Consider the following 27,125-nt stretch of genomic DNA (forward strand, 5'->3'; position numbering starts at 1 on the left):
TATGCGTACACGGGGGGGGGGCAGGGGGTATATCAGTACCACGGGGGGGGCAGGGGGTATATCAGTACCCACGGGGGGGGGCAGGGGGAGTAATCAGTACCACGGGGGGGGGCAGGGGTATATCAGTACCACGGGGGGGCAGGGGAGTATATCATACCACGGGGGGGGGGGGCAGGGGGGTATATCAGTACCACGGGGGGGGGGGCAGGGGAAGGAAACTCAGCGCCAGAGGGAGGGAAAACTATTCAATTCCTGTTTATTTATCAGGAAACTGCGACATGTGAGTGTGGAGCTTCCTGTGGCCCCCCCCCCCCCACAAACCAATGAGGGGCTTTGGTGCCTGTGAGACGTTCTGGAAACATGACAACAATGGGCCGACGCCTGTAACCGGGATGGGATAATGTGCAATTGTCTCAGTTTAGCTCCTCCTCCTGCGCTGGGGGCGGGTCCCATTCATCTGACCCGCCTCTGTCTGTCTGTGAATATCATTGGTGCCCATAGAAGGTTAATTGCCCCAATGTACTGGGGAGATGAATGGGGCAAATGCCAAGCGCAGCAGCGCCGGTGCCGTTACTGAGGGAGTAGTTGAGGCCCGGAACAGACTCCTTGTATAATGTACCCCGGCATTAGAGACGTGAGGGGCAGGTTCCCAGGGTACATGGGGCATTAGGGGGGGCACAGAATATGTTAAAGGGAAATTGGGCTTTAAAGGCATCTGCGACGGGTCCGGTCCCACTTGGCGCCGGTCCAACTCACTGTCATTCCCACTGCCGAACCCCATGATGTCAGCCTCCTACTATGTGTGTAATTGGAAAAACCTGCCTCTCTCTCCCTCGCACACTCACTCGCACACTCACAGCCCGCAGCCACAGCAAGCGAGAGTGCCACTGCATGAGTGTGAGTAGCCCTAGTGCCACTGAGGAGTAAGCCTTGCCAAGTGAGTGGAGTACCCTAGTGCCACTGAGGGAAGTAGCCTGTCAGTGAGTGTACCTAATGCTGAGGAGTGTGAGGCCTAGCCATGCCAGTGAGTGGTGAGTAGCCCTCAGTGCGGAGGCGCCCTAGGCCGCCGTGTAGTGAAGTAGCCTGTGATGATAAGTGGGGGTACCTAGTCCGCCGAGTGGATAGCCTAGGACGATGTAGTGTGAGTAGCCTAGTGCCACCTGAGATGAGTAGCTGTGACTGTAAGTCCTAGTGCCACTGAGATGGTACCTGCCACTTGATGTAGTAGCCTGTCCAGTAGGTAGTCCCTAAAGTGCTATGAGAGTAGCCCTTAATGCATGCAGTATCTAGGCCATGGCATGAGTGTAGTAGTAGGCCAACTAGCCATGAGTTGCAGTGCTAAGTGCCTCTGAGTGTGAGTAGATCCCTAGTGCCAACTGGTGAGTTGGTGAGTAGCCCTAGTGCCACTGCAAATGTGGGTAGTATCCTAGTGGCCAACTGCATGAGTGTGAGTAGCCCTAGTGCCACTGAGTGATTGAGTATGCCCTAGTGCCACTGCACCAGTGTGAGTGGTGAGTAAGCCCTAGTGCACTGATAGTGTGAGTTAGCTAAGTGCCATCCTAGAAGTGTGGAGTAGCCTAGTGCCATGAGTGCAGTGTGAAGTAGCCCTAGTGCCACTCTGAGTGTGAGTACCCTAGTGCCACTGGACATTGAGTGTGAGTAGCCCTAGTGCCACGCAAGTGTGAGTGTGAGTAGCCCTAGGTGCCACTGCTAGTTGATGATGTGAGTAACCCAGTTTGCCACTGCCAATGTGTGAGATGTGAGTAGCCCTAGTGCCACTGCATGAGTGGCGAGTAATGCCCTAGTGCCACGAGTGTGTAGTAGCCCTCCCTGAGTAGGTTGGATGCCTAAACTGGAGAGGGTGGGTGTGAGTAGCCCTAGTGCCCACTGCATAGAGTGTGAGATTGAAATCCCTAGTTGGCCACTGAGTGAGTGTGAGAGTCAGCCCTAGTGCCACTGAGGTGGAGTATCCTAGTGCCACTGTGTGAGTGTAGTGCTGAGTCCACGCACCTAGTGTGTGGCCCTTGTGCACGCTAAGTGACGTGTGAGTACCCTAGTGGCCCTTGATAGTGTGAGTGTGAGTAGCCCCTAGTTGCCACTGCAATGAGTGCTGAAGAGCCCTCCGTGCCACTGAGTGTAGATCGCCTGATGAGCCCGCTAGAGGACTCTCGGCCACTGTGCCAAAGCATGTGAGTGTTGAGTCAGCCTAGTGCACTGTAAAGTTGTTGAGTGTCCCTAGTGCCACTGGAGTGAGTGTGAGTATCCCTAGTGCCACTGAGTGAGTGTGAGTATCCCTAGTGCCCACTGAGTGAGTGTGGTAGCCCTAGTTACCACTGCAATAAGTGTGTAGTGTGAGCAGCCCTAGTGCCACTGCATGAGTGTGAGTGTCCCTAGGCCACTGAGTGAGTGTGAGTAGCCCTAGTGCCACTGAGTGAGTGTGAGTAGCCCTAGTGCCACTGATGAAGTGTGAGTAGCCCTAGTGCCACTGCATAAGTGTGAGTGTGAGCAGCCCTAGTGCCACTGCATGAGTGTGAGTGTCCCTAGTGCCACTGAGTGAGTGTGAGTATCCCTAGTGCCACTGAGTGAGTGTGAGTATCCCTAGTGCCACTGAGTGAGTGTGAGTATCCCTAGTGCCACTGAGGAAGTGTGAGTAAGCCCTGAGTTGAGTGCCCACTGAGTGAGTGTGAAGTATCCCTAGTGCACTGCCCTGAGTGTGAGTATCCCTAGTGCCACTGAAGTGAGTGTGAAGTAGCCCTAGTGCCACTGAGTGAGTGTGAGTAGCCCTAGTGCCACTGAGTGTGATATCCCCTAGTGCCACTGAGTGAGTGTGAAGTAGCCCTAGTGCCACTGAGTGAGTGTGAGTAGCCCTAGTGCCACTGAGTGAGTGTGAGTAGCCCTAGTGCCACTGCATGAGTGTGAGTAGCCCTAGTGCCACTGAGTGTGAGTATCCCTAGTGCCACTGAGTGAGTGTGAGTAGCCCTAGTGCCACTGAGTGAGTGTGAGTAGCCCTAGTGCCACTGAGTGAGTGTGAGTAGCCCTAGTGCCACTGAGTGAGTGTGAGTAGCCCTAGTGCCACTGAGTGAGTGTGAGTAGCCTAGTCCAACTGAGTGAGTGGAGTAGCCCAGTGCCACTGATGAGTGGTGAGTAGCCTAGTGCCACTGAGTGAGTGTGAGTAGCCCTAGTGCCACTGAGTGAGTGTGAGTAGCCCTAGTGCCACTGAGTGAGTGTGAGTAGCCCTAGTGCCACTGAGTGAGTGTGAGTAGCCCTAGTGCCACTGAGTGAGTGTGAGTAGCCCTAGTGCCTACATGGGGTGTATGTGACAGAGGGGCAGGAAGCAATGAGCACAGAGACCAATGGGAGGGGATTGCGACCGTATCCTTCCTGCCCCCCCCACTCACTGGACCCCCCCACTCACTGACGCCCCTCCCACTCACTGACCCCCCCCACTCACTGACCCCCCCCCCCCACTCACTGACCCCCCCCCCCCCACTCACTGACCCCCCCCACTCACTGACCCCCCCACTCACTGACCCCCCCACCACACTGACCCCCTCGCCACTCACTGCCCCCCCCCCCCACTCACTGACCCCCAACACTCACTGACCCCCCCCACTCACTGACCCCCCCCCACTCACTGACCCCCCCCCACTCACTGACCCCCCCACTCACTGACCCCCTCCCACCTCACTGCCCCCCCCACTCACTGACCCCCCAACACTCACTGACCCCCCCCCCACTCACTGACCCCCCCCCCACTCACTGACCCCCCTCCCACTCACTGCCCCCCCCCACTCACTGACCCCCCAACACTCACTGCACCCCCCCACTCACTGACCCCCCACTCACTGACCCCCCACTCACTGACCCCCCCCCCACTCACTGACCCCCCCCCCACTCACAGTACAGCAGGGAGTAAACAAGAGGAAGTTTCCCTTTCCTGCTCAGAGTCTCCCCCCTGGCACAGAACTGCCCCTCACTCCCTGCCCCCCCTGACCCTGTTACCCTTTAAAGGGAAAGTTGACCTTACAATTAACTCTCGGTGCCTTTGTGTTTTTTGTGGCTTTTAAATTAACTCTTTTTGTTCTCCCCAGTCAGCCATTTAACCTTGTGTCTGGTTGCTAGGCTGACTGCCCTTAGTAACACAGTGCTCAAGGTGAACAGCAAAATCAAGGTTAAATAGGAGAGGGGATGATTTTCTAGTTGTTGGGCATCCTGACCATAGCAACCATGCTGTATTTTAAAATTAATGACTGGAAAAGAAAGGCAACAAAATATCATGGTGCAGCCCCCCAATATTACTGCACAGCAGGGGGGGCTCTGTACCCTAGGGTTACGGGGTTCCCTGGCAGGGGAGGGCAGTTGCCACTGGGTCACTTTATTTGCCCAAAGACTCAGAGAGGAACATGTGATGGGAAAGATCTTTGTGCAGAGGCTGCAGTTTCCCATTAATAGGGAGGTGCTGCCCCCTAGTGGCACTTTGTGTATTGCAGGCTCACAGCTGATTGGCTGGCACCGGGCACTACACAAACTCACCCCCTAAATACACATATAAAGGCCCCGCCCCCCGCGCTGACTTACCTGGATCCAGGTGAGTGAAGGAGCCAATGACAAAATCCAGGGTGGAAATAGCCAATAGCAGGAGCAGCAGGAGCTGGAGGCGGATGATCCACTTGACTCCGGCCAGATTAATGCCCAGCAGCGCCACGAGCACCGCCAGGCTGATGCCCCTCACCACCCACATGTTCTCCAAGTTCAGGAGGTCAGAGATGGACTCGGCGAAGCCCGTGATGTACATGGCACCTGCAACACACTGAGGGGCACATCCCTAGTACCGCCCTGGCACTGCCAACCCCCCCGACCCTGGCACCGCCATCCCCCCGACCCTGGCACAGGCATCCCCCCGACCCTGGCACCGCCATCCCCCCCGACCCTGGCACAGGCGTCCCCCCAACCCTGGCACAGCCACCCCCCCGACCCTGGCACCGCCATCCCCCCAACCCTGGCACCGCCATCCCCCCCGACCCTGGCACAGCCCATCCCCCCCGACCCTGGCACAGCCATCCCCCCGACCCTGGCACAGCCATCCCCCCGACCCTGGCACAGCCATCCCCCCGACCCTGGCACAGCCATCCCCCCGACCCTGGCAACAGCCATCCCCCGACCCTGGCACAGCCATCCCCCGACCCTGGCACCGCTATCCCCCCCGAGCCTGGCGCCACCATCCCCCGACCCTGGGACCGCCATCCCCCCGACCCTGGCACCGCCATCCCCCCCCCAACCCTGGCACCATCCCCCCGACCCTGGCACCGCCATCCCCCCCGACCCTGGCACCGCCATCCCCCAACCCTGGCACCACCATCCCCCCACCCTGGCACCACCATCCCCCCACCCCTGCACTGCCATCCCCACCACCCTGCACTGCCATCCCCCCGAACCTGGCACCGCCTCCCCACCAACCCTGGCACCGCCATCCCCCCGAACCCGGCACCGCTCCCCACCAACCCTTGCACCGCCATCCCCCCAACCCTGGCACCACCATCCCCCCACCATCCCCCCACCCCTGGCACCACCATCCCCCCACCCCTGGCACTGCCATCCCCCCAACCCTGGCACCGCCTCCCCCACCAACCCTGGCACCACCATCCCCCCCCAACCCTGGCACAGCCCTGGCACCACCATCTCCCGTGACTGGAATAAATGGAATAATGACCCACGTTGGCACCATCTGCCCCTCAGCCCAAGGCATAAAGGGGAACTTACCTGCCCAAAGATGTACAGCAGCCCCACGGTGCCCCCAACTTTGCCCCCCAGGACAGTGGAAACCATGGAGTAGACTCCGCCGCTGCCGATGCTGCATCTCTCACACACCCCGATGCCCGACAGCACCGTCACCAGCGCCACCAGGATAACGAAGGAAACCAGAACCACCCCCAGTAGGACCCCCGTGTTCCCCTGCAGGAGAGGCACAGCATGAACGTGGGGGGCAAATAGCCACGGGGTTAATGGGGGTCCCTACACACCCCACCCAGGAACGGGGTCACACCCACTCCCCATTCTCAAATACTCCCAGAAACCCTTCCAGTTCTGACCCTTAAGTTCAATCAGGCCCATTTGGGCCAAAGCCGGGCAGGGCCCCCCCGTCGGTACCAACTACAGGGGGCGCCGCTGTTACTGATCAGTCGCATGTTGCATGGCTGCTTGGAACCCAGTGCGGCCCAGCGCTTTGTACTGGTTATTAGTGATGCAGCAGGAGTAGTGCCTATGGGGCTGGTAATTACAGCTGAGGTGGCAGCAGCACTCAGACTCCGATGCCCAGATACCCCCGGGGCCCCATTCAGCCCCCCCCCCCCCCCCCATATACAGGAGGCCACTCCCACCTACCACGAGCCAGCCAGTCCTGAGGAACAGAACCACTCCGAAGATATTGATCATACAGGAGGTAAAGACTCCGTCCCACGTCCCGAACAGAACCGGCTCCCAAACAAACAACTGGATCTTCCACCAGGGCCGAGACTGCAGCTGCGATACCTGCAGAACCAGCGAGACTGTCAGGGGCCCGAGAGCCACACAGAACCCCTAGTGATACTGTAAATGTGCCCTAGGGGGCAGTATAAGTGTTGGTGTAAATGTGCCCTAGGGGGCAGTATAAGTGTTAGTGTAAATGTGCCCTAGGGGGCAGTATAAGTGTTGGTGTAAATGTGCACTAGGGGGCAGTATAAGTGTTGGTGTAAATGTGCACTAGGGGGCAGTATATGTGCTGGTGTAAATGTGCCCTAGGGGGCAGTATAAGTGTTGGTGTAAATGTGCACTAGGGGGCAGTATAAGTGTTGGTGTAAATGTGCACTAGGGGGCAGTATAAGTGTTGGTGTAAATGTGCACTAGGGGGCAGTATATGTGCTGGTGTAAATGTGCCCTAGGGGGCAGTATAAGTGTTTGGTGTAAATGTGCACTAGGGGGCAGTATAAGTGTTGGTGTAAATGTGCACTAGGGGCAGTATAAGTGTTGGTGTAAATGTGCACTAGGGGGCAGTATATGTGCTGGTGTAAATGTGCCCCTAGGGGGCAGTATAAGTGTTGGTGTAAATGTGCACTAGGGGGCAGTATATGTGCTGGTGTAAATGTGCCCTAGGGGGCAGTATAAGTGTTGGTGTAAATGTGCACTAGGGGGCAGTATAAGTGTTGGTGTAAATGTGCACTAGGGGGCAGTATAAGTGTTGGTGTAAATGTGCCCTAGGGGGCAGTATAAGTGTTAGTGTAAATGTGCCCTAGGGGGCAGTATAAGTGTTGGTGTAAATGTGCACTAGGGGGCAGTATAAGTGTTGGTGTAAATGTGCACTAGGGGGCAGTATATTGCTGGTGTAAATGTGCCCTAGGGGGCAGTATAAGTGTTGGTGTAAATGTGCACTAGGGGGCAGTATAAGTGTTGGTGTAAATGTGGCACTAGGGGCAGTATAAGTGTTGGTGTAAATGTGCACTAGGGGGCAGTATATGTGCTGGTGTAAATGTGCCCTAGGGGGCAGTATAAGTGTTGGTGTAAATGTGCACTAGGGGGCAGTATAAGTGTTGGTGTAAATGTGCACTAGGGGGCAGTATATGTGCTGGTGTAAATGTGCCCTAGGGGGCAGTATAAGTGTTAGTGTAAATGTGCACTAGGGGGCAGTATAAGTGTTGGTGTAAATGTGCACTAGGGGGCAGTATAAGTGTTAGTGTAAATGTGCACTAGGGGGCAGTATAAGTGTTGGTGTAAATGTGCACTAGGGGGCAGTATAAGTGCTGGTGTAAATGTGCACTAGGGGGCAGTATAAGTGTTAGTGTAAATGTGCCCTAGGGGGTAGTATAAGTGTAAGTGTAAATGTGCACTAGGGGGCAGTATAAGTGCTGGTGTAAATGTGCACTAGGGGGCAGTATAAGTGTTAGTGTAAATGTGCCCTAGGGGGCAGTATAAGTGTTAGTGTTAATGTGCACTAGGGGGGCAGTATAAGTGTAGTGTAAATGTGCACTAGGGGGCAGTATAAGTGTTAGTGTAAATGTGCCCTAGGGGGCAGTATAAGTGTTAGTGTAAATGTGCACTAGGGGGCATATAAGTGTTAGTGTAAATGTGCACTAGGGGCAGTATAAGTGTTGGTGTAAATGTGCACTAGGGGGCAGTATAAGTGCCGGTGTAAATGTGCCCTAGGGGCAGTATAAGTGTTAGTGTAAATGTGCACTAGGGGGCAGTATAAGTGCGGTGTAAATGTGCACTAGGGGGCAGTATAAGTGTTAGTGTAAATTGGCCCTAGGGGGCAGTATAAGTGTTGGTGTAAATGTGCACTAGGGGGCAGTATAAGTGCGCGTTGTAAATGTGCCCTAGGGGGCAGTATAAGTGTTAGTGTAAATGTGCACTAGGGGCAGTATAAGTGCCGGTGTAAATGTGCACTAGGGGGCAGTAATATGTTAGTGTAATGTGCACTAGGGGGATATAAGGCGGTTAAATGCACTAGGGGGCAGTATAAGTGTTAGTGTAAATGTGCACTAGGGGCAGTATAAGTGCCGGTGTAAATGTGCACTAGGGGCAGTATAAGTGTTAGTGTAAATGTGCACTAGGGGCAGTATAAGTCTTAGTGTAAATGTGCCTAGGGGGCAGTATAAGTGGGTTGTGTAAATGTGCACTAGAGGGCAGTATAAGTGTTAGTGTAAATGTGCCCTAGGGGGCAGTATAAAGTGTTAGTGTAAATGTGCACTAGGGCGGCAGTATAAGTGTTAGTGTAAATGTGCCTAGGGGGCAGTATAAGTGTTAGTGTAAATGTTGCCCTAGGGGGGCAGTATAAGTGTTAGTGTAAATGTGCCTAGGGGGCAGTATAAGTGTTAGTGTAAAATGTGCACTAGGGGGCAGTATAAGTGTTAGTGTAAATGTGCACTAGGGGGCAGTATAAGTGTTAGTGTAAATGTGCACTAGGGGGCCATATAAGTGTTAGTGTAAATGTGCACTAGGGGCAGTATAAGTGCCGGGTGTAAATGTGCACTAGGGGGCAGTATAAGTGTTAGTGTAAATGTGCCCTAGGGGGTAGTATAAGTGCCGGTGTAAATGTGCACTAGGGGCAGTATAAGTGTTAGTGTAAATGTGCCCTAGGGGGCAGTATAAGTGTTAGTGTAAATGTGCCTAGGGGGAGTATAAGTGTTAGTGTAAATGTGCACCTAGGGGCAGTATAAGTGTTAGTGTAAATGTGCACTAGGGGGCAGTATAAGAGTTAGTGTAAATGTGCCCTAGGGGGCAGTATAAGTGTTAGTGTAAATGTGCCCTAGGGGGCAGTATAAGTGTTAGTGTAAATGTGCACTAGGGGGCAGTATAAGTGTTAGTGTAAATGTGCCCTAGGGGGCAGTATAAGTGTTAGTGTAAATGTGCCCTAGGGGGCAGTATAAGTGTTAGTGTAAATGTGCACTAGGGGGCAGTATAAGTGTTAGTGTAAATGTGCCCTAGGGGGCAGTATAAGTGTTAGTGTAAATGTGCCCTAGGGGGCAGTATAAGTGTTAGTGTAAATGTGCACTAGGGGCAAGTATAAGTGTTAGTGTAAATGTGCCTAGGGGGCAGTATAAGTGTTAGTGTAAATGTGCACTAGGGGGCAGTATAAGTGTTAGTGTAAATGTGCCCTAGGGGGCAGTATAAGTGTTAGTGTAAAATGTGCCTAGGGGGCAGTATAAGTGTTAGTGTAAATGTGCCTAGGGGGCAGTATAAGTGTTAGTGTAAATGTGCACTAGGGGGCAGTATAAGTGTTAGTGTAAATGTGCCCTAGGGGGCAGTATAAGTGCCGGTGTAAATGTGCACTAGGGGGCAGTATAAGTGTTAGTGTAAATGTGCACTAGGGGGCAGTATAAGTGTTAGTGTAAATGTGCACTAGGGGGCAGTATAAGTGTTAGTGTAAATGTGCCCTAGGGGGCAGTATAAGTGTTAGTGTAAATGTGCCCTAGGGGGCAGTATAAGTGCCGGTGTAAATGTGCCCTAGGGGGCAGTATAAGTGCCAGTTCTGCCCCCCGTGCTGGCACCTACCTGGGCATCCTCGTGGAACAGGTCCTTGATATTCTCGCTGCCGTTCATACTCCCATTCAGAACAACCGATCTGTTTGGCTCATTCATTCCCATGATGCCTTGCAGGGTCCAAACTGGTAACCGCGGAGATGCCAACTGTCCGGAACCCCCAGGCAGAACTGCGACGCCCGCTGGTACCTACCCTGCATCGTAACGCTGGCACAGAGAGTAGAGGGCAGTGAGTAGCTATTATATTGGGCTGGGGGGGGGGGGTGTGGGAATGTTGGGGGCTATTTTGGATCCCAGTCCGGGCTGATCCTCACCATGTTCTTATTGCACACGGAGCAGTGTCAGTTACAGGAGAGAAGTGCCACCTTCTGGGCAACACCTGCAATTACAGCACAGGGAGAAACAATTAAATCTTGTAGGTGCAGAAGCACAAATATTCCATAAACCCAGAGAGGGGGAATGAGTGATACATTGGGGGGGGGGGGAAAGGAGATCTCACCATCAGCATAGGAAGGGGCTCCTTACTGTAAGGGCAGTCAGGTTATGGGGTTCCCTACCAAGAGAGGGGGAATGAGTGATACATTGGGGGTGGGGAGGGAAGGGGATCTCACCATCAGCATAGGAAGGGGCTCCTTACTGTAAGGGCAGTCAGGTTATGGGGTTCCCTACCCAGAGAGGGGGAATGAGTGATACATTGGGGGGGGGAGGAAAGGGGATCTCACCATCAGCATAGGAAGGGGTTCCTTACTGTAAGGGCAGTCAGGTTATGGGGTTCCCTACCAAGAGAGGGGGAATGAGTGATACATTGGGGGTGGGGAGGAAAGGGGATCTCACCATCAGCATAGGAAGGGGCTCCTTACTGTAAGGGCAGTCAGGTTATGGGGTTCCCTACCCAGAGAGGGGGAATGAGTGATACATTGGGGGTGGGGAGGAAAGGGGATCTCACCATCAGCATAGGAAGGGGTTCCTTACTGTAAGGGCAGTCAGGTTATGGGGTTCCCTACCAAGAGAGGGGGAATGAGTGATACATTGGGGGTGGGGAGGAAAGGGGATCTCACCATCAGCATAGGAAGGGGTTCCTTACTGTAAGGGGCAGTCAGGTTATGGGATTCCCTACCCAGAGAGGGGGAATGAGTGATACATTGGGGGGGAAAGGGGATCTCACCATCAGCATAGGAAGGGGTTCCTTACTGTAAGGGCAGTCAGGTTATGGGATTCCCTACCAAGAGAGGGGGAATGAGTGATACATTGGGGGTGGGGGGGAAAGGAGATCTCACCATCAGCATAGGAAGGGGTTCCTTACTGTAAGGGCAGTCAGGTTATGGGGTTCCCTACCCAGAGAGGGGGAATGGGTGATACATTGGGGGTGGGGAGGAAAGGGGATCTCACCATCAGCATAGGAAGGGGTTCCTTACTGTAAGGGCAGTCAGGTTATGGGGTTCCCTACCAAGAGAGGGGGAAGGAGTGATACATAGGGGATGGGGGGGGAAAGGGGATCTCACCATCAGCATAGGAAGGGGCTCCTTACTGTAAGGGCAGTCAGGTTATGGGGTTCCCTACCCAGAGAGGGGGAATGAGTGATACATTGGGGGTGGGGAGGAAAGGGGATCTCACCATCAGCATAGGAAGGGGTTCCTTACTGTAAGGGCAGTTCAGGTTATGGGGTTCCCTACCCAGAGAGGGGGAATGAGTGATACATTGGGGGTGGGGGGGAAAGGAGATCTCACCATCAGCATAGGAAGGGGTTCCTTACTGTAAGGGCAGTCAGGTTATGGGGTTTCCTACCAAGAGAGGGGGAATGAGTGATACATTGGGGGTGGGGAGGAAAGGGGATCTCACCATCAGCATAGGAAGGGGTTCCTTACTGTAAGGGCAGTCAGGTTATGGGGTTCCCTACCAAGAGAGGGGGAATGAGTGATACATTGGGGGTGTGGAGGAAAGGGGATCTCACCATCAGCATAGGAAGGGGTTCCTTACTGTAAGGGCAGTCAGGTTATGGGGTTCCCTACCAAGAGAGGGGGAATGAGTAATACATTGGGGGTGGGGGGAAAGAGGATCTCGCCATCAGCATAGGAAGGGGTTCCTTACTTAAGGGCAGTCAGGTTATGGGATTCCCTACCCAGAGAGGGGGAATGAGTGATACATTGGGGGTGGGGAGGAAAGGGGATCTCACCATCAGCATAGGAAGGGGTTCCTTACTGTAAGGGCAGTCAGGTTATGGGGTTCCCTACCCAGAGAGGGGGAATGGGTGATACATTGGGGGTGGGGAGGAAAGGGGATCTCACCATCAGCATAGGAAGGGGTTCCTTACTGTAAGGGCAGTCAGGTTATGGGGTTCCCTACCCAGAGAGGGGGAATGAGTGATTCATTGGGGGTGGGGAGGAAAGGGGATCTCACCATCAGCATAGGAAGGGGTTCCTTACTGTAAGGGCAGTCAGGTTATGGGGTTCCCTACCCAGAGAGGGGGAATGAGTGATACATTGGGGGTGGGGAGGAAAGGGGATCTCACCATCAGCATAGGAAGGGGTTCCTTACTGTAAGGGCAGTCAGGTTATGGGATTCCCTAACCAGAGAGGGGGAATGAGTGATACATTGGGGGTGGGGGGGAAAGGAGATCTCACCATCAGCATAGGAAGGGGTTCCTTACTGTAAGGGCAGTCAGGTTATGGGGTTCCCTACCCAGAGAGGGGGAATGAGTGATACATTGGGGGTGGGGGGGAAAGGAGATCTCACCATCAGCATAGGAAGGGGTTCCTTACTGTAAGGGCAGTCAGGTTATGGGGTTTCCTACCAAGAGAGGGGGAATGAGTGATACATTGGGGGTGGGGAGGAAAGGGGATCTCACCATCAGCATAGGAAGGGGTTCCTTACTGTAAGGGCAGTCAGGTTATGGGGTTCCCTACCAAGAGAGGGGGAATGAGTGATACATTGGGGGTGTGGAGGAAAGGGGATCTCACCATCAGCATAGGAAGGGGTTCCTTACTGTAAGGGCAGTCAGGTTATGGGGTTCCCTACCAAGAGAGGGGGAATGAGTAATACATTGGGGGTGGGGGGAAAGAGGATCTCGCCATCAGCATAGGAAGGGGTTCCTTACTTAAGGGCAGTCAGGTTATGGGATTCCCTACCCAGAGAGGGGGAATGAGTGATACATTGGGGGTGGGGAGGAAAGGGGATCTCACCATCAGCATAGGAAGGGGTTCCTTACTGTAAGGGCAGTCAGGTTATGGGGTTCCCTACCCAGAGAGGGGGAATGGGTGATACATTGGGGGTGGGGAGGAAAGGGGATCTCACCATCAGCATAGGAAGGGGTTCCTTACTGTAAGGGCAGTCAGGTTATGGGGTTCCCTACCCAGAGAGGGGGAATGAGTGATTCATTGGGGGTGGGGAGGAAAGGGGATCTCACCATCAGCATAGGAAGGGGTTCCTTACTGTAAGGGCAGTCAGGTTATGGGGTTCCCTACCCAGAGAGGGGGAATGAGTGATACATTGGGGGTGGGGAGGAAAGGGGATCTCACCATCAGCATAGGAAGGGGTTCCTTACTGTAAGGGCAGTCAGGTTATGGGATTCCCTAACCAGAGAGGGGGAATGAGTGATACATTGGGGGTGGGGGGGAAAGGAGATCTCACCATCAGCATAGGAAGGGGTTCCTTACTGTAAGGGCAGTCAGGTTATGGGGTTTCCTACCAAGAGAGGGGGAATGAGTGATACATTGGGGGTGTGGAGGAAAGGGGATCTCACCATCAGCATAGGAAGGGGTTCCTTACTGTAAGGGCAGTCAGGTTATGGGATTCCCTACCAAGAGAGGGGGAATGAGTGATACATTGGGGGTGGGGAGGAAAGAGGATCTCGCCATCAGCATAGGAAGGGGTTCCTTACTGTAAGGGCAGTCAGGTTATGGGGTTCCCTACCCAGAGAGGGGGAATGAGTGATACATTGGGGGTGGGGAGGAAAGGGGATCTCGCCATCAGCATAGGGCTGCACTGTACGTGTAACACAGAGGAGGGATAAGACAGAAGTTGCAGGGAGTTGCAGGGAGTTGCAGGGAGTTGCACATTCTCACCTTATTCCAGATGTTTCTTTGTTCCTCTGTTGAGTGTTCGCTCCCCCGAGTGTTCGCTCAGATTCCTGACTCCTAGTGAGCGATGGGTAGAATAACAGAATTAGCAGCTGCTGGGGCAGTTTGGGGCAGTTTGGGGCAGTATTCTACTGTTACTTTACTCCCCCTTAGTGAATAAGCCCCTTGGGGGCGGGGCCGGGCGGATCCCAGTAAAGATTCCGGATGTCGCAGAACAAATCCCTTCCTGTGGCTTAACTTGCCCTTTAATCCTGCTCATATGTTATCTGGGGGTGCCCGGGCCCCTGTGCCAGTGGGAGTCTATGGCACGGGGGGGCACATTTCCTACCAGCCAATAGCAATGAGCCGCAGGGGCACAGGGATCTGGTAGGTGCCCAGTCAGCAAGCCCAGTGTGCCCAGTCAGTGAGCCCAGCGTACCCAGTCAGTGAGCCCAGCGTACCCAGTCAGTGTGCCCAGCATGCCCAGTCAGTGTGCCCAGCGTGCCCAGTCAGTGAGCCCAGCGTGCCCAGTCAGTGAGCCCAGCGTACCCAGTCAGTGAGCCCAGCGTACCCAGTCAGTGAGCCCAGCGTACCCAGTCAGTGTGCCCAGCGTACCCAGTCAGTGTGCCCAGCGTGCCCAGTCAGTGAGCCCAGCGTGCCCAGTCAGTGAGCCCAGCGTGCCCAGTCAGTGTGCCCAGCGTGCCCAGTCAGTGTGCCCAGCGTGCCCAGTCAGTGTGCCCAGCGTGCCCAGTCAGTGTGCCCAGCGTGCCCAGTCAGTGTGCCCAGCGTGCCCAGTCAGTGTGCCCAGCGTGCCCAGTCAGTGTGCCCAGCGTGCCCAGTCAGTGTGCCCAGCGTGCCCAGTCAGTGTGCCCAGCGTGCCCAGTCAGTGAGCCCAGCGTGCCCAGTCAGCGAGCCCAGCGTGCCCAGTCAGCGTGCCCAGTCAGCGTGCCCAGTCAGCGTGCCCAGTCAGTGTGCCCAGCGTGCCCAGTCAGGGAGCCCAGCATGCCCAGTCAGCGTGCCCAGCGTGCCCAGTCAGCGAGCCCAGCGTGCCCAGTCAGCGTGCCCAGTGTGCCCAGTCAGTGAGCCCAGCGTGCCCAGTCAGTGAGCCCAGCGTGCCCAGTCAGGGAGCCCAGCGTGCCCAGTCAGCGTGCCCAGTCAGCGTGCCAGCGTGCCCAGTCAGCGAGCCCAGTCAGCGTACCCAGCGTGCCCAGTCAGCGAGCCCAGCATGCCCAGTCAGCGAGCCCAGCGTGCCCAGTCAGTGTACCCAGCATGCCCAGTCAGTGTGCCCAGTGTGCCCAGTCAGCACGCCCAGTAAGCGTGCCCAGTCAGTGTGCCCAGCATGCCCAGTCAGTGAGCCCAGCGTGCCCAGTCAGTGAGCCCAGCGTGCCCAGTCAGTGAGCCCAGCGTGCCCAGTCAGTGTGCCCAGCGTGCCCAGTCAGTGAGCCCAGCGTGCCGTCAGTGAGCCCAGCGTGCCCAGTCAGTGTGCCCAGCGTGCCCAGTCAGTGTACCCAGCATGCCCAGTCAGTGAGCCCAGCGTGCCCAGTCAGTGAGCCCAGCATGCCCAGTCAGTGAGCCCAGCGTGCCCAGTCAGTGAGCCCAGCGTGCCCAGTCAGTGAGCCCAGCGTGCCGTCAGTGAGCCCAGCGTGCCCAGTCAGTGAGCCCAGCATGCCCATTCAGCGTACCCAGCATGCCCAGTCAGTGTACCCAGCATGCCCAGTCAGTGAGCCCAGCATGCCCATTCAGCGTACCCAGCATGCCCAGTCAGTGTACCCAGCATGCCCAGTCAGCGTACCCAGCATGCCCAGTCAGTGTACCCAGCGTGCCCAGTCAGCGTACCCAGCATGCCCAGTCAGGGAGCCCAGCGTGCCCAGTCAGCGTACCCAGCATGCCCAGTCAGTGAGCCAGCATGCCCAGTCAGTGTGCCCAGCGTGCCCAGTCAGCGAGCCCAGCATGCCCAGTCAGTGTACCCAGCATGCCCAGTCAGCGTACCCAGTCAGGGAGCCCAGCGTGCCCAGTCAGCGTACCCAGCATGCCCAGTCAGTGAGCCCAGCATGCCCAGTCAGTGTGCCCCAGCGTGCCCAGTCAGCGAGCCCAGCATGCCCAGTCAGTGTACCCAGCATGCCCAGTCAGCGTACCCAGTCAGGGAGCCCAGCGTGCCCAGTCAGCGTACCCAGCATGCCCAGTCAGTGTGCCCAGTCAGCGTACCCAGCATGCCCAGTCAGGGAGCCCAGCGTGCCCAGTCAGCGTACCCAGCATGCCCAGTCAGTGAGCCCAGCATGCCCAGTCAGTGTGCCCAGCGTGCCCAGTCAGCGAGCCCAGTCAGTGTACCCAGCATGCCCAGTCAGTGTACCCAGCATGCCCAGTCAGTGAGCCCAGCATGCCCAGTCAGTGTGCCCAGCGTGCCCAGTCAGCGAGCCCAGTCAGTGTACCCAGCATGCCCAGTCAGTGAGCCCAGCATGCCCAGTCAGTGTGCCCAGCATGCCCAGTCAGCGTACCCAGCATGCCCAGTCAGCGTACCCAGCATGCCCAGTCAGTGTACCCCAGCATGCCCAGTCAGTGTACCCAGCATGCCCAGTCAGCGTACCCAGTCAGTGTACCCAGCATGCCCAGTCAGTGAGCCCAGCATGCCCAGTCAGTGTGCCCAGCATGCCCAGTCAGCGTACCCAGCATGCCCAGTCAGCGTACCCAGTCAGTGTACCCAGCATGCCCAGTCAGTGTACCCAGCATGCCCAGTCAGCGAGCCCAGTCAGTGTACCCAGCATGCCCAGTCAGTGTACCCAGCATGCCCAGTCAGCGTACCCAGTCAGTGTACCCAGCATGCCCAGTCAGTGTACCCAGCATGCCCAGTCAGTGTACCCAGCATGCCCAGTCAGTGAGCCCAGCGTGCCCAGTCAGCGTACCCAGCATGCCCAGTCAGCGTACCCAGCATGCCCAGTCAGGGAGCCCCAGCGTGCCCAGTCAGCGTACCCAGCATGCCCAGTCAGGGAGCCCAGCGTGCCCAGTCAGCGTACCCAGCATGCCCAGTCAGTGTACCCAGCGTGCCCAGTCAGCGTACCCAGCATGCCCAGTCAGGGAGCCCAGCGTGCCCAGTCAGCGTACCCAGCATGCCCAGTCAGTGAGCCAGCATGCCCAGTCAGTGTGCCCAGCGTGCCCAGTCAGTGTGCCCAGCGTGCCCAGTCAGCGAGCCCAGTCAGTGTACCCAGCATGCCCAGTCAGTGTACCCAGCATGCCCAGTCAGCGTACCCAGTCAGTGTACCCAGCATGCCCAGTCAGTGTACCCAGCATGCCCAGTCAGTGTACCCAGCATGCCCAGTCAGTGAGCCCAGCGTGCCCAGTCAGCGTACCCAGCATGCCCAGTCAGCGTACCCAGCATGCCCAGTTCAGGGAGCCCAGCGTGCCCAGTCAGCGTACCCAGCATGCCCAGTCAGGGAGCCCAGCGTGCCCAGTCAGCGTACCCAGCATGCCCAGTCAGGGAGCCCAGCGTGCCCAGTCAGCGTACCCAGCATGCCCAGTCAGGGAGCCCAGCGTGCCCAGTCAGCGTACCCAGCATGCCCAGTCAGGGAGCCCAGCGTGCCCAGTCAGCGTACCCAGCATGCCCAGTCAGGGAGCCCAGCGTGCCCAGTCAGCGTACCCAGCATGCCCAGTCAGTGTACCCAGCATGCCCAGTCAGGGAGCCCAGCATGCCCAGTCAGGGAGCCCAGCGTGCCCAGTCAGCGAGCCCAGCATGCCCAGTCAGGGAGCCCAGCATGCCCAGTCAGGGAGCCCAGCGTGCCCCAGTCAGCGAGCCCAGCGTGCCCAGTCAGGGAGCCCAGCGTGCCCAGTCAGGGAGCCCAGCCATGCCCAGTCAGCGAGCCAGCATGCCGTCAGGGACCCGCATGCCCAGTCAGGGAGCCCAGCATGCCCAGTCAGGGAGCCCAGCATGCCCAGTCAGCGAGCCCAGCATGCCCAGTCAGGGAGCCCAGCGTGCCCAGTCAGGGAGCCCAGCGTGCCCAGTCAGGGAGCCCAGCATGCCCAGTCAGGGAGCCCAGCATGCCCAGTCAGGGAGCCCAGCGTGCCCAGTCAGTGTGCCCAGCGTGCCCAGTCAGGGAGCCCAGCATGCCCAGTCAGGGAGCCCAGCATGCCCAGTCAGCGAGCCCAGCATGCCCAGTCAGGGAGCCCAGCGTGCCCAGTCAGGGAGCCCAGCATGCCCAGTCAGGGAGCCCAGCGTGCCCAGTCAGTGTGCCCAGCGTGCCCAGTCAGGGAGCCCAGCATGCCCAGTCAGGGAGCCCAGCGTGCCCAGTCAGTGTGCCCAGCGTGCCCAGTCAGGGAGCCCAGCGTGCCCAGTCAGTGTGCCCAGCGTGCCCAGTCAGTGTACCCAGCATGCCCAGTCAGGGAGCCCAGCATGCCCAGTCAGGGAGCCCAGTCAGTGTACCCAGCATGCCCAGTCAGTGTACCCAGTCAGTGTACCCAGCATGCCCAGTCAGCGTACCCAGCATGCCCAGTCAGGGAGCCCAGCATGCCCAGTCAGGGAGCCCAGTCAGTGTACCCAGCATGCCCAGTCAGTGTACCCAGTCAGTGTAACCCAGCATGCCCAGTCAGCGTACCCAGCATGCCCAGTCAGGGAGCCCAGCATGCCCAGTCAGGGAGCCCAGTCAGTGTACCCAGCATGCCCCAGTCAGCGTACCCAGTCAGTGTACCCAGCATGCCCAGTCAGTGTACCCAGCATGCCCAGTCAGTGTACCCAGCATGCCCAGTCAGTGAGCCCAGCGTGCCCAGTCAGTGTACCCAGCATGCCCAGTCAGTGTACCCAGCATGCCCAGTCAGTGAGCCCAGCGTGCCCAGTCAGCGTACCCAGCATGCCCAGTCAGCGTACCCAGCATGCCCAGTCAGGGAGCCCAGCGTGCCCAGTCAGCGTACCAGCATGCCAGTCAGGGAGCCCAGCGTGCCCCAGTCAGCGTACCCAGCATGCCCAGTCAGGGAGCCCAGCGTGCCCAGTCAGCGTACCCAGCATGCCCAGTCAGGGAGCCCAGCGTGCCCAGTCAGCGTACCCAGCATGCCCAGTCAGGGAGCCCAGCGTGCCCAGTCAGCGTACCCAGCATGCCCAGTCAGTGTGCCCAGCGTGCCCAGTCAGCGTACCCAGCATGCCCAGTCAGGGAGCCCAGCGTGCCCAGTCAGCGTACCCAGCATGCCCAGTCAGCGTACCCAGCATGCCCAGTCAGGGAGCCCAGCGTGCCCAGTCAGCGTACCCAGCATGCCCAGTCAGGGAGCCCAGCGTGCCCAGTCAGCGTACCCAGCATGCCCAGTCAGTGTACCCAGCGTGCCCAGTCAGCGTACCCAGCATGCCCAGTCAGGGAGCCCAGCATGCCCAGTCAGGGAGCCCAGCATGCCCAGTCAGGGAGCCCAGCATGCCCAGTCAGCGAGCCCAGCGTGCCCAGTCAGGGAGCCCAGCATGCCCAGTCAGCGAGCCCAGCATGCCCAGTCAGGGAGCCCAGCGTGCCCAGTCAGCGAGCCCAGCATGCCCAGTCAGGGAGCCCAGCATGCCCAGTCAGCGAGCCCAGCATGCCCAGTCAGGGAGCCCAGCGTGCCCAGTCAGTGTGCCCAGCGTGCCCAGTCAGTGTACCCAGCATGCCCAGTCAGGGAGCCCAGCATGCCCAGTCAGGGAGCCCAGCGTGCCCAGTGTGCCCAGTCAGCGTACCCAGCGTGCCCAGTCAGTGTACCCAGCATGCCCAGTCAGGGAGCCCAGCGTGCCCAGTCAGGGAGCCCAGCGTGCCCAGTGTGCCCAGTCAGCGTACCCAGCGTGCCCAGTCAGCGTACCCAGCATGCCCAGTCAGGGAGCCCAGCGTGCCCAGTCAGTGTACCCAGCGTGCCCAGTCAGTGTACCCAGCATGCCCAGTAGGTGGCACCTGTGTTTGCCCAAGGCATTGAGAGGGTTAAAGAGGGACGTCCCATTTAGCAAACAGGTTGGTTATTTACTGTCGGGATTTCACATTCCGGCCCCGGGGGCCCCTCCCAGGTGTTTATTAAGCCCCACCCTTAGTGAGTGAAATCCGCATTCTGATTGGCTAATTAGCATGTAATGCAGAGGGCTGGCTGCAGCCTGTACCGGTAATGTACCATCCCAGGGGCCCCACACTGCCATCCCAGGGGCCCCACACTGCCATCCCAGGGGCCCCACACTGCCATCCCAGGGGCCCCACACTGCCATCCCCAGGGGCCCCACACTGCCATCCCCAGGGGCCCCACACTGCCATCCCCAGGGGCCCCACACTGCCATCCCAGGGGCCCCACACTGCCATCCCCAGGGGCCCCACACTGCCATCCCCAGGGGCCCCACACTGCCATCCCCAGGGGCCCCACACTGCCATCCCCAGGGGCCCCACACTGCCAGCCAATGTAACATCCCCAGGGGCCCCACACTGCCATCCCAGGGGCCCCACACTGCCATCCCCAGGGGCCCCACACTGCCATCCCCAGGGGCCCCACACTGCCAGCCAATGTAACATCCCCAGGGGCCCCACACTGCCATCCCCAGGGGCCCCACACTGCCATCCCAGGGGCCCCACACTGCCATCCCAGGGGCCCCACACTGCCATCCCCAGGGGCCCCACACTGCCAGCCAATGTAACATCCCAGGGGCCCCACACTGCCATCCCCAGGGGCCCCACACTGCCAGCCAATGTAACATCCCAGGGGCCCCACACTGCCAGCCAATGTACCATCCCAGGGGCCCCACACTGCCAGCCAATGTAACATCCCCAGGGGCCCCACACTGCCATCCCCAGGGGCCCCACACTGCCATCCCCAGGGGCCCCACACTGCCATCCCCAGGGGCCCCACACTGCCATCCCCAGGGGCCCCACACTGCCAGCCAATGTAACATCCCCAGGGGCCCCACACTGCCATCCCAGGGGCCCCACACTGCCATCCCCAGGGCCCCACACTGCCATCCCCAGGGGCCCCACACTGCCAGCCAATGTAACATCCCCAGGGGCCCCACACTGCCATCCCCAGGGGCCCCACACTGCCATCCCAGGGGCCCCACACTGCCATCCCCAGGGGCCCCACACTGCCAGCCAATGTAACATCCCAGGGGCCCCACACTGCCATCCCCAGGGGCCCCACACTGCCAGCCAATGTAACATCCCAGGGGCCCCACACTGCCAGCCAATGTACCATCCCAGGGGCCCCACACTGCCAGCCAATGTACCATCCCAGGGGCCCCACACTGCCAGCCAATGTACCATCCCAGGGGCCCCACACTGCCATCCCCAGGGGCCCCACACTGCCAGCCAATGTACCACCCCAGGGGCCCCAAACAAGCAGTTTAATGAATCACTGACTTACCCATCAGCCCCAGAAAATCCCCAATTAGGCCAAATCCCTAATTATGGGGCGGAGTTCTCCCGGGACTGGATCCTTATTGGCCGCATTGGAAGGGATTAGGTTTGAGCAGCAGGGAATTGTGGGAATGAGGAAGACGATGATGGGAAGATTAAGGGCAGAATTAGAGTTAATGAAGGCACACTGGCCAATGGGAGGCAAGGTCCCAGCAATGAATCTTGGGGCCAACATACTGGAAAGGATTGGGACAAATTGCCCATCTCGGCCAAGGGGCTCATTCACAAAGGTGCAGTAAAGCAAAGATGATAAAACTGTGGTAAAAAGAATAAGGAAAGTTCCAGGTCAGTTCCCAAGGGAAACTCAATTGGTCGATATGATTTATTTCTATTGGTCTAAATGATCCGCCCCCTATTCCACCTGGGTTTTCTAAAAAACACAACTGTCTGGTTGTCAGGGTCACAGACCCTGGCAACCAAACAAACTGACTGCCAGGCTTCAGATTCCCTGCTTCTCTTTCTTCCCAGACCCAATCCCATTGGCTGGGGAAAGTCTGTCAATCTCAGTACCGCAGCTAATGGATCAGAGTGGATCAGTACCGCAGCTAATGGATCAGAGTGGATCAGTACCGCAGCTAATGGATCAGAGCGGATCAGTACCGCAGCTAATGGATCAGAGTGGATCAGTACCGCAGCTAATGGATCAGAGTGGATCAGTACCGCAGCTAATGGATCAGAGTGGATCAGTACCGCAGCTAATGGATCAGTAACAGAGAAGCAAGTTTCTGTTTGGTTCCCCTAAGATTTATGGAGAAGACACACGGAGCGACTTAGTAGCAGCTACTGAACCCCAGGGAACCCCCTGCCACAGACAGTACTGGGAATTCCCTCTGCTAAACTCACGTAGGGGCAATTATCAGCAACTGATCAGCACTGTCTGTTTCTGTAGCTGCTACTAAGTAGCTCCGTGTGTCTTCCACCTTTATACCCCCTTACCTGTCCCATATACCCCCTTACCTGCCCCCATATACCCCCTTACCTGCCCCATATACCCCCTTACCTGCCCCATATACCCCCTTACCTGCCCCCATATACCCCCTTACCTGCCCCCATATACCCCTACCTCCCCATATACCCCCTTACCTGCCCCCATATACCCCCTTACCTGCCCCATATACCCCCTACCTGCCCCCATATACCCCCTTACCTGCCCCATATACCCCTTACCTGCCCCCATATACCCCCTTACCTGCCCCATATACCCCCTTAACCTGCCCCATATACCCCCTTACCTGCCCCATATACCCCCTTACCTGCCCCCATATACCCCCTTACCTGCCCCCATATACCCCCTTACCTGCCCCATATACCCCCTTACCTGCCCCATATACCCCCTTACCTGCCCCCATATACCCCCTTACCTGCCCCCATATACCCCCTTACCTGCCCCCATATACCCCCTTACCTGCCCCCATATACCCCCTTACCTGCCCCATATACCCCCTTACCTGCCCCTCTCTCTCTCTCGATCCAATCGCTGCGTCACCTGCGCCACGTGGGACTCAGCAGATCCAATTCCTGCCCCATGACCCGCCCCCGGACTTGCCCCCCCCCCCGGGATCTGCCCCCTCCCGCCCCAAGAACCAGCAACTCCGCCGGTGCAATAACTGCCCCCGTTATACAGCCCCTCCCCACACTCCGTTACTGCCCTTAATGCTATAAATACCCCCCCGGGGCAGAAGCTAAACAAACAGGGGGGGCTCCGGGAAGGGGAGAGATGGGATTAATATTTGGGGGAGACAGTTACGCCCCCCCAAATGGCCATTTGCTCAGGGATTACTTCCCCTTTAAATGGGCGGTTCCTATTCCCGAGATTCCCTTCAGCTGATGTGGCCAATGCGGCGCGGCTTCTGGGCCCAAAGGGGAACTTAACCCTCCCCCCAGGCTGGTACTGACCCCCCCAACCTACAGCAGCTTGCATTCAGTGGCAGCGCAGCCCAAAGCGGAATGGGGGGGGGGGGGTATTAATGACCCGGCATGGGCACATACCCCCCAGCCCCCCGGCATGGGCACATACCCCCCAGCCCCCCCGGCATGGGCACATACCCCCCAGCCCCCCGGCATGGGCACATACCCCCCCCGGATGGCCACCCCCCCGGCATGGGCACATACCCCCAGCCCCCCGGCATGGGCACATACCCCCCAGCCCCCCGTCATGGGCACATACCCCCAGCCCCCCGGCATGGGCACATACCCCCCAGCCCCCCGGCATGGGCACATACCCCCCAGCCCCCCGGCATGGGCACATACCCCCCAGCCCCCCGGCATGGGCACATACCCCCCAGCCCCCGGCATGGGCACATACCCCCCAGCCCCCCGGCATGGGCACATACCCCACAGCACCCATAATATCTATTCCCGGCCGGAGGGCCGCCCTGTATGTATAATATCTATTCCCGGCCGGAGGGCCGCCCTGTATGTATAATATCTATTCCCCGGCCGGAGGGACCCCCTGTATGTATAATATCTATTCCCGGCCGGAGGGACCCCCTGTATGTATAATATCTATTCCCGGCCGGAGGGACCCCCTGTATGTATAATATCTATTCCCGGCCGGAGGGACCCCCTGTATGTATAATATCTATTCCCGGCCGGAGGGACCCCCTGTATGTATAATATCTATTCCCGGCCGGAGGGACCCCCTGTATGTATAATATCTATTCCCCGGCCGGAGGGACCCCCTGTATGTATAATATCTATTCCCGGCCGGAGGGACCCCCTGTATGTATAATATCTATTCCCGGCCGGAGGGCCGCCCTGTATGTATAATATCTATTCCCGGCCGGAGGGACCCCCTGTATGTATAATATCTATTCCCCGGCCGGAGGGACCCCCTGTATGTATAATATCTATTCCCGGCCGGAGGGACCCCCTGTATGTATAATATCTATTCCCGGCCGGAGGGACCCCCTGTATGTATAATATCTATTCCCCGGCCGGAGGGACCCCCTGTATGTATAATATCTATTCCCGGCCGGAGGGACCCCCTGTATGTATAATATCTATTCCCGGCCGGAGGGACCCCCTGTATGTATAATATCTATTCCCGGCCGGAGGGCCGCCCTGTATGTATAATATCTATTCCCGGCCGGAGGGACCCCCTGTATGTATAATATCTATTCCCGGCCGGAGGGACCCCTGTATGTATAATATCTATTCCCGGCCGGAGGGCCGCCCTGTATGTATAATATCTATTCCCGGCCGGAGGGACCCCCTGTATGTATAATATCTATTCCCGGCCGGAGGGACCCCCTGTATGTATAATATCTATTCCCGGCCGGAGGGCCGCCCTGTATGTATAATATCTATTCCCGGCCGGAGGGACCCCCTGTATGTATAATATCTATTCCCGGCCGGAGGGACCCCCTGTATGTATAATATCTATTCCCGGCCGGAGGGACCCCCTGTATGTATAATATCTATTCCCGGCCGGAGGGACCCCCTGTATGTATAATATCTATTCCCGGCCGGAGGGCCGCCCTGTATGTAGATATATCGGTAGGAGTCGGTATGAGGAGTCGGCACAGACTCACCCCTGATTCTGCTGCTGCACTACATTTCCCATGATCCTCAGCAGAGACGAGTTGCTGGGGGGGGGGGAGGCTCTGGGCACACGGTTCTCCCGGCACCGGGGAATCAGACGGTTTCAGACACGGGGGGGGTCACATTAGGTTTGGGGAGGGGACAGGTGACAGGGAGCTTATTGCTGATTGGAAGCCGCCAGACCCCCCCCCAGGGAAGTGCAGGAACCGGTGCGACCGGACTGGGGGGGGGGGGGGGGGGGGGTAATTATTTACTCTGGAACCCGCATTTCTGCTCAATCCGTAAAAACAAACTTTCTGTTTATTGAGAAGTTTCCAAATAATCAGTTTTCTGCCCTCCAGTCATAAAGTGCGGGGGGGCCCCCAGTTACAGTACCCCCCATACCCTTGCCAGAAAAAGCATGCTGGGAGTTGTAGTCCAGAAACCCCTCAGGGTTAGAACAACCTTTATTGCCCAGGAATTTACCCCCCGCCGGGGCAGTTCTGTGACTCAGGGAAAAGATGCACCAAGTTCAGATGATAAAGCCCCGACCCCGGAGGGAACAGCTGCAGCCCCTGGGGGTAAGTTTTACCCCTCACTATTCTGACCAATCAGCAGAGAGAGCCAGTGGAAAGCTTTAGATAGGAAGTGAACCAATTACACAGCAATGATCTCTCTGCCAGCAGAGCTTGCAATCTACAGACTGTGGCCCCCAAGCTGCCAGGGGATGCTGGGAGTTGTAGTACCAGGCTCCCAGAGACTCAATGCCAACCCCAGCCTGGCACTCGGGGGTGGGGTTGGGCGGTTGGTCACAAGGTCCATCAGCAGATAAGGAGCGTCAGCTCTTTGCACAAATTACAACAATAAATAAGCCCCTCCTTCATTCTCCGTCTGCTGAGCCTGCGGCCTGATTGGTCAGAGAGAATTCCCATCAGCCCTCGTATGGGCACCTTCAGGGAGGCAATGGGGCATCTGTACCAGCTCCTGGGGCAGAACTGCTTCTGAGCTTTCACCAATCAGGGCAAAGACACACGGAGCGACTTAGTAGCAGCTACTGAACCCCAGGGAACCCCCTGCCATAGACAGTACTGGGAATTCCCTCTGCTAAACTCACGTAGGGGCAATTATCAGCAACTGATCTGCACTGTCTGTTTCTGTAGCTGCTACTAAGTAGCTCCGTGCGTCTTCTGTAACTAAAGGTCCATCAGTTGCGCAAAGATCGTACAATCGGCCACTAACGTTCAGGGATTTCTACCTCCGATTCTATGGCGCCCAATCAGAATCTTCTAACCCGGCCGATCAGCGAGTCGACCAATATCAGCAGCCTCCTGCGCCGACTCGCCCACTCCCCGACTCGCCCAGTCACCGACTCGCCCACTCCCCGACTCGCCCAGTCACCGACTCGCCCACTCACCGACTCGCCCAGTCACCGACTCGCCCAGTCACCGACTCGCCCACTCCCCGACTCGCCCACTCCCCCAGTCACCGACTCGCCCACTCCCCAGTCACCGACTCGCCCACTCCCCGACTCGCCCAGTCACCGACTCGCCCACTCCCCGACTCGCCCACTCCCCAGTCACCGACTCGCCCACTCCCCGACTCGCCCAGTCACCGACTCGCCCACTCACCGACTCGCCCACTCCCCGACTCGCCCACTCCCCCAGTCACCGACTCGCCCACTCCCCGACTCGCCCACTCACCCTACAGGCAGTGAATATCCTACCAAACAGGGGTTTATATATTAGCGGTGCGTGTATGGCCTCCATCTCAGCTTCCTGTCCCCCTCTCGCCCAACCGCCTCCCTCTCGCCCAACCGCCACCCTCGCCCAACCGCCTCCCTCTCGCCCAACCGCCACCCTCTCGCCCAACCGCCTCCCTCTCGCCCAACCGCCTCCCTCTCGCCCAACCGCCACCCTCTCGCCCAACCGCCTCCCTCTCGCCCAACCGCCACCCTCTCGCCCAACCGCCTCCCTCTCGCCCAACCGCCACCCTCTCGCCCAACCGCCACCCTCTCGCCCAACCGACTCCCATTTGGCCAACCATCCCCCTCTCGCCCAACCGACTTTGGCCAACCATCCCCCTCTCGCCCAACTGACTCCCATTTGGCCAACCGTCCCCCTCTCGCCCAACTGACTCCCATTTGGCCAACCGTCCCCCTCTC

General features: G+C 57.9%; 1 protein-coding gene across 1 annotated transcript in view; it reads right to left on the reverse strand.

Annotated features, from left to right (window-relative positions):
• slc12a8 (solute carrier family 12, member 8) overlaps positions 1-22,988 on the reverse strand; it is a 44,141-nt gene extending 21,153 nt beyond the window's left edge. Inside the window, 7 exon segments of the mRNA XM_031893157.1 lie at positions 4,579-4,810; positions 5,761-5,952; positions 6,382-6,528; positions 10,024-10,218; positions 10,326-10,390; positions 14,073-14,144; positions 22,891-22,988. Of these exon segments, the coding sequence (XP_031749017.1) occupies positions 4,579-4,810; positions 5,761-5,952; positions 6,382-6,528; positions 10,024-10,116 (664 nt within the window). The 5' untranslated portion in view covers positions 10,117-10,218; positions 10,326-10,390; positions 14,073-14,144; positions 22,891-22,988.
• Between the last annotated feature and the right edge of the window lie 4,137 nt (positions 22,989-27,125).

Source organism: Xenopus tropicalis, chromosome 9 (genome assembly GCF_000004195.4).
Source record: "Xenopus tropicalis strain Nigerian chromosome 9, UCB_Xtro_10.0, whole genome shotgun sequence".
Taxonomy (NCBI): Eukaryota; Metazoa; Chordata; class Amphibia; order Anura; family Pipidae; genus Xenopus; species Xenopus tropicalis.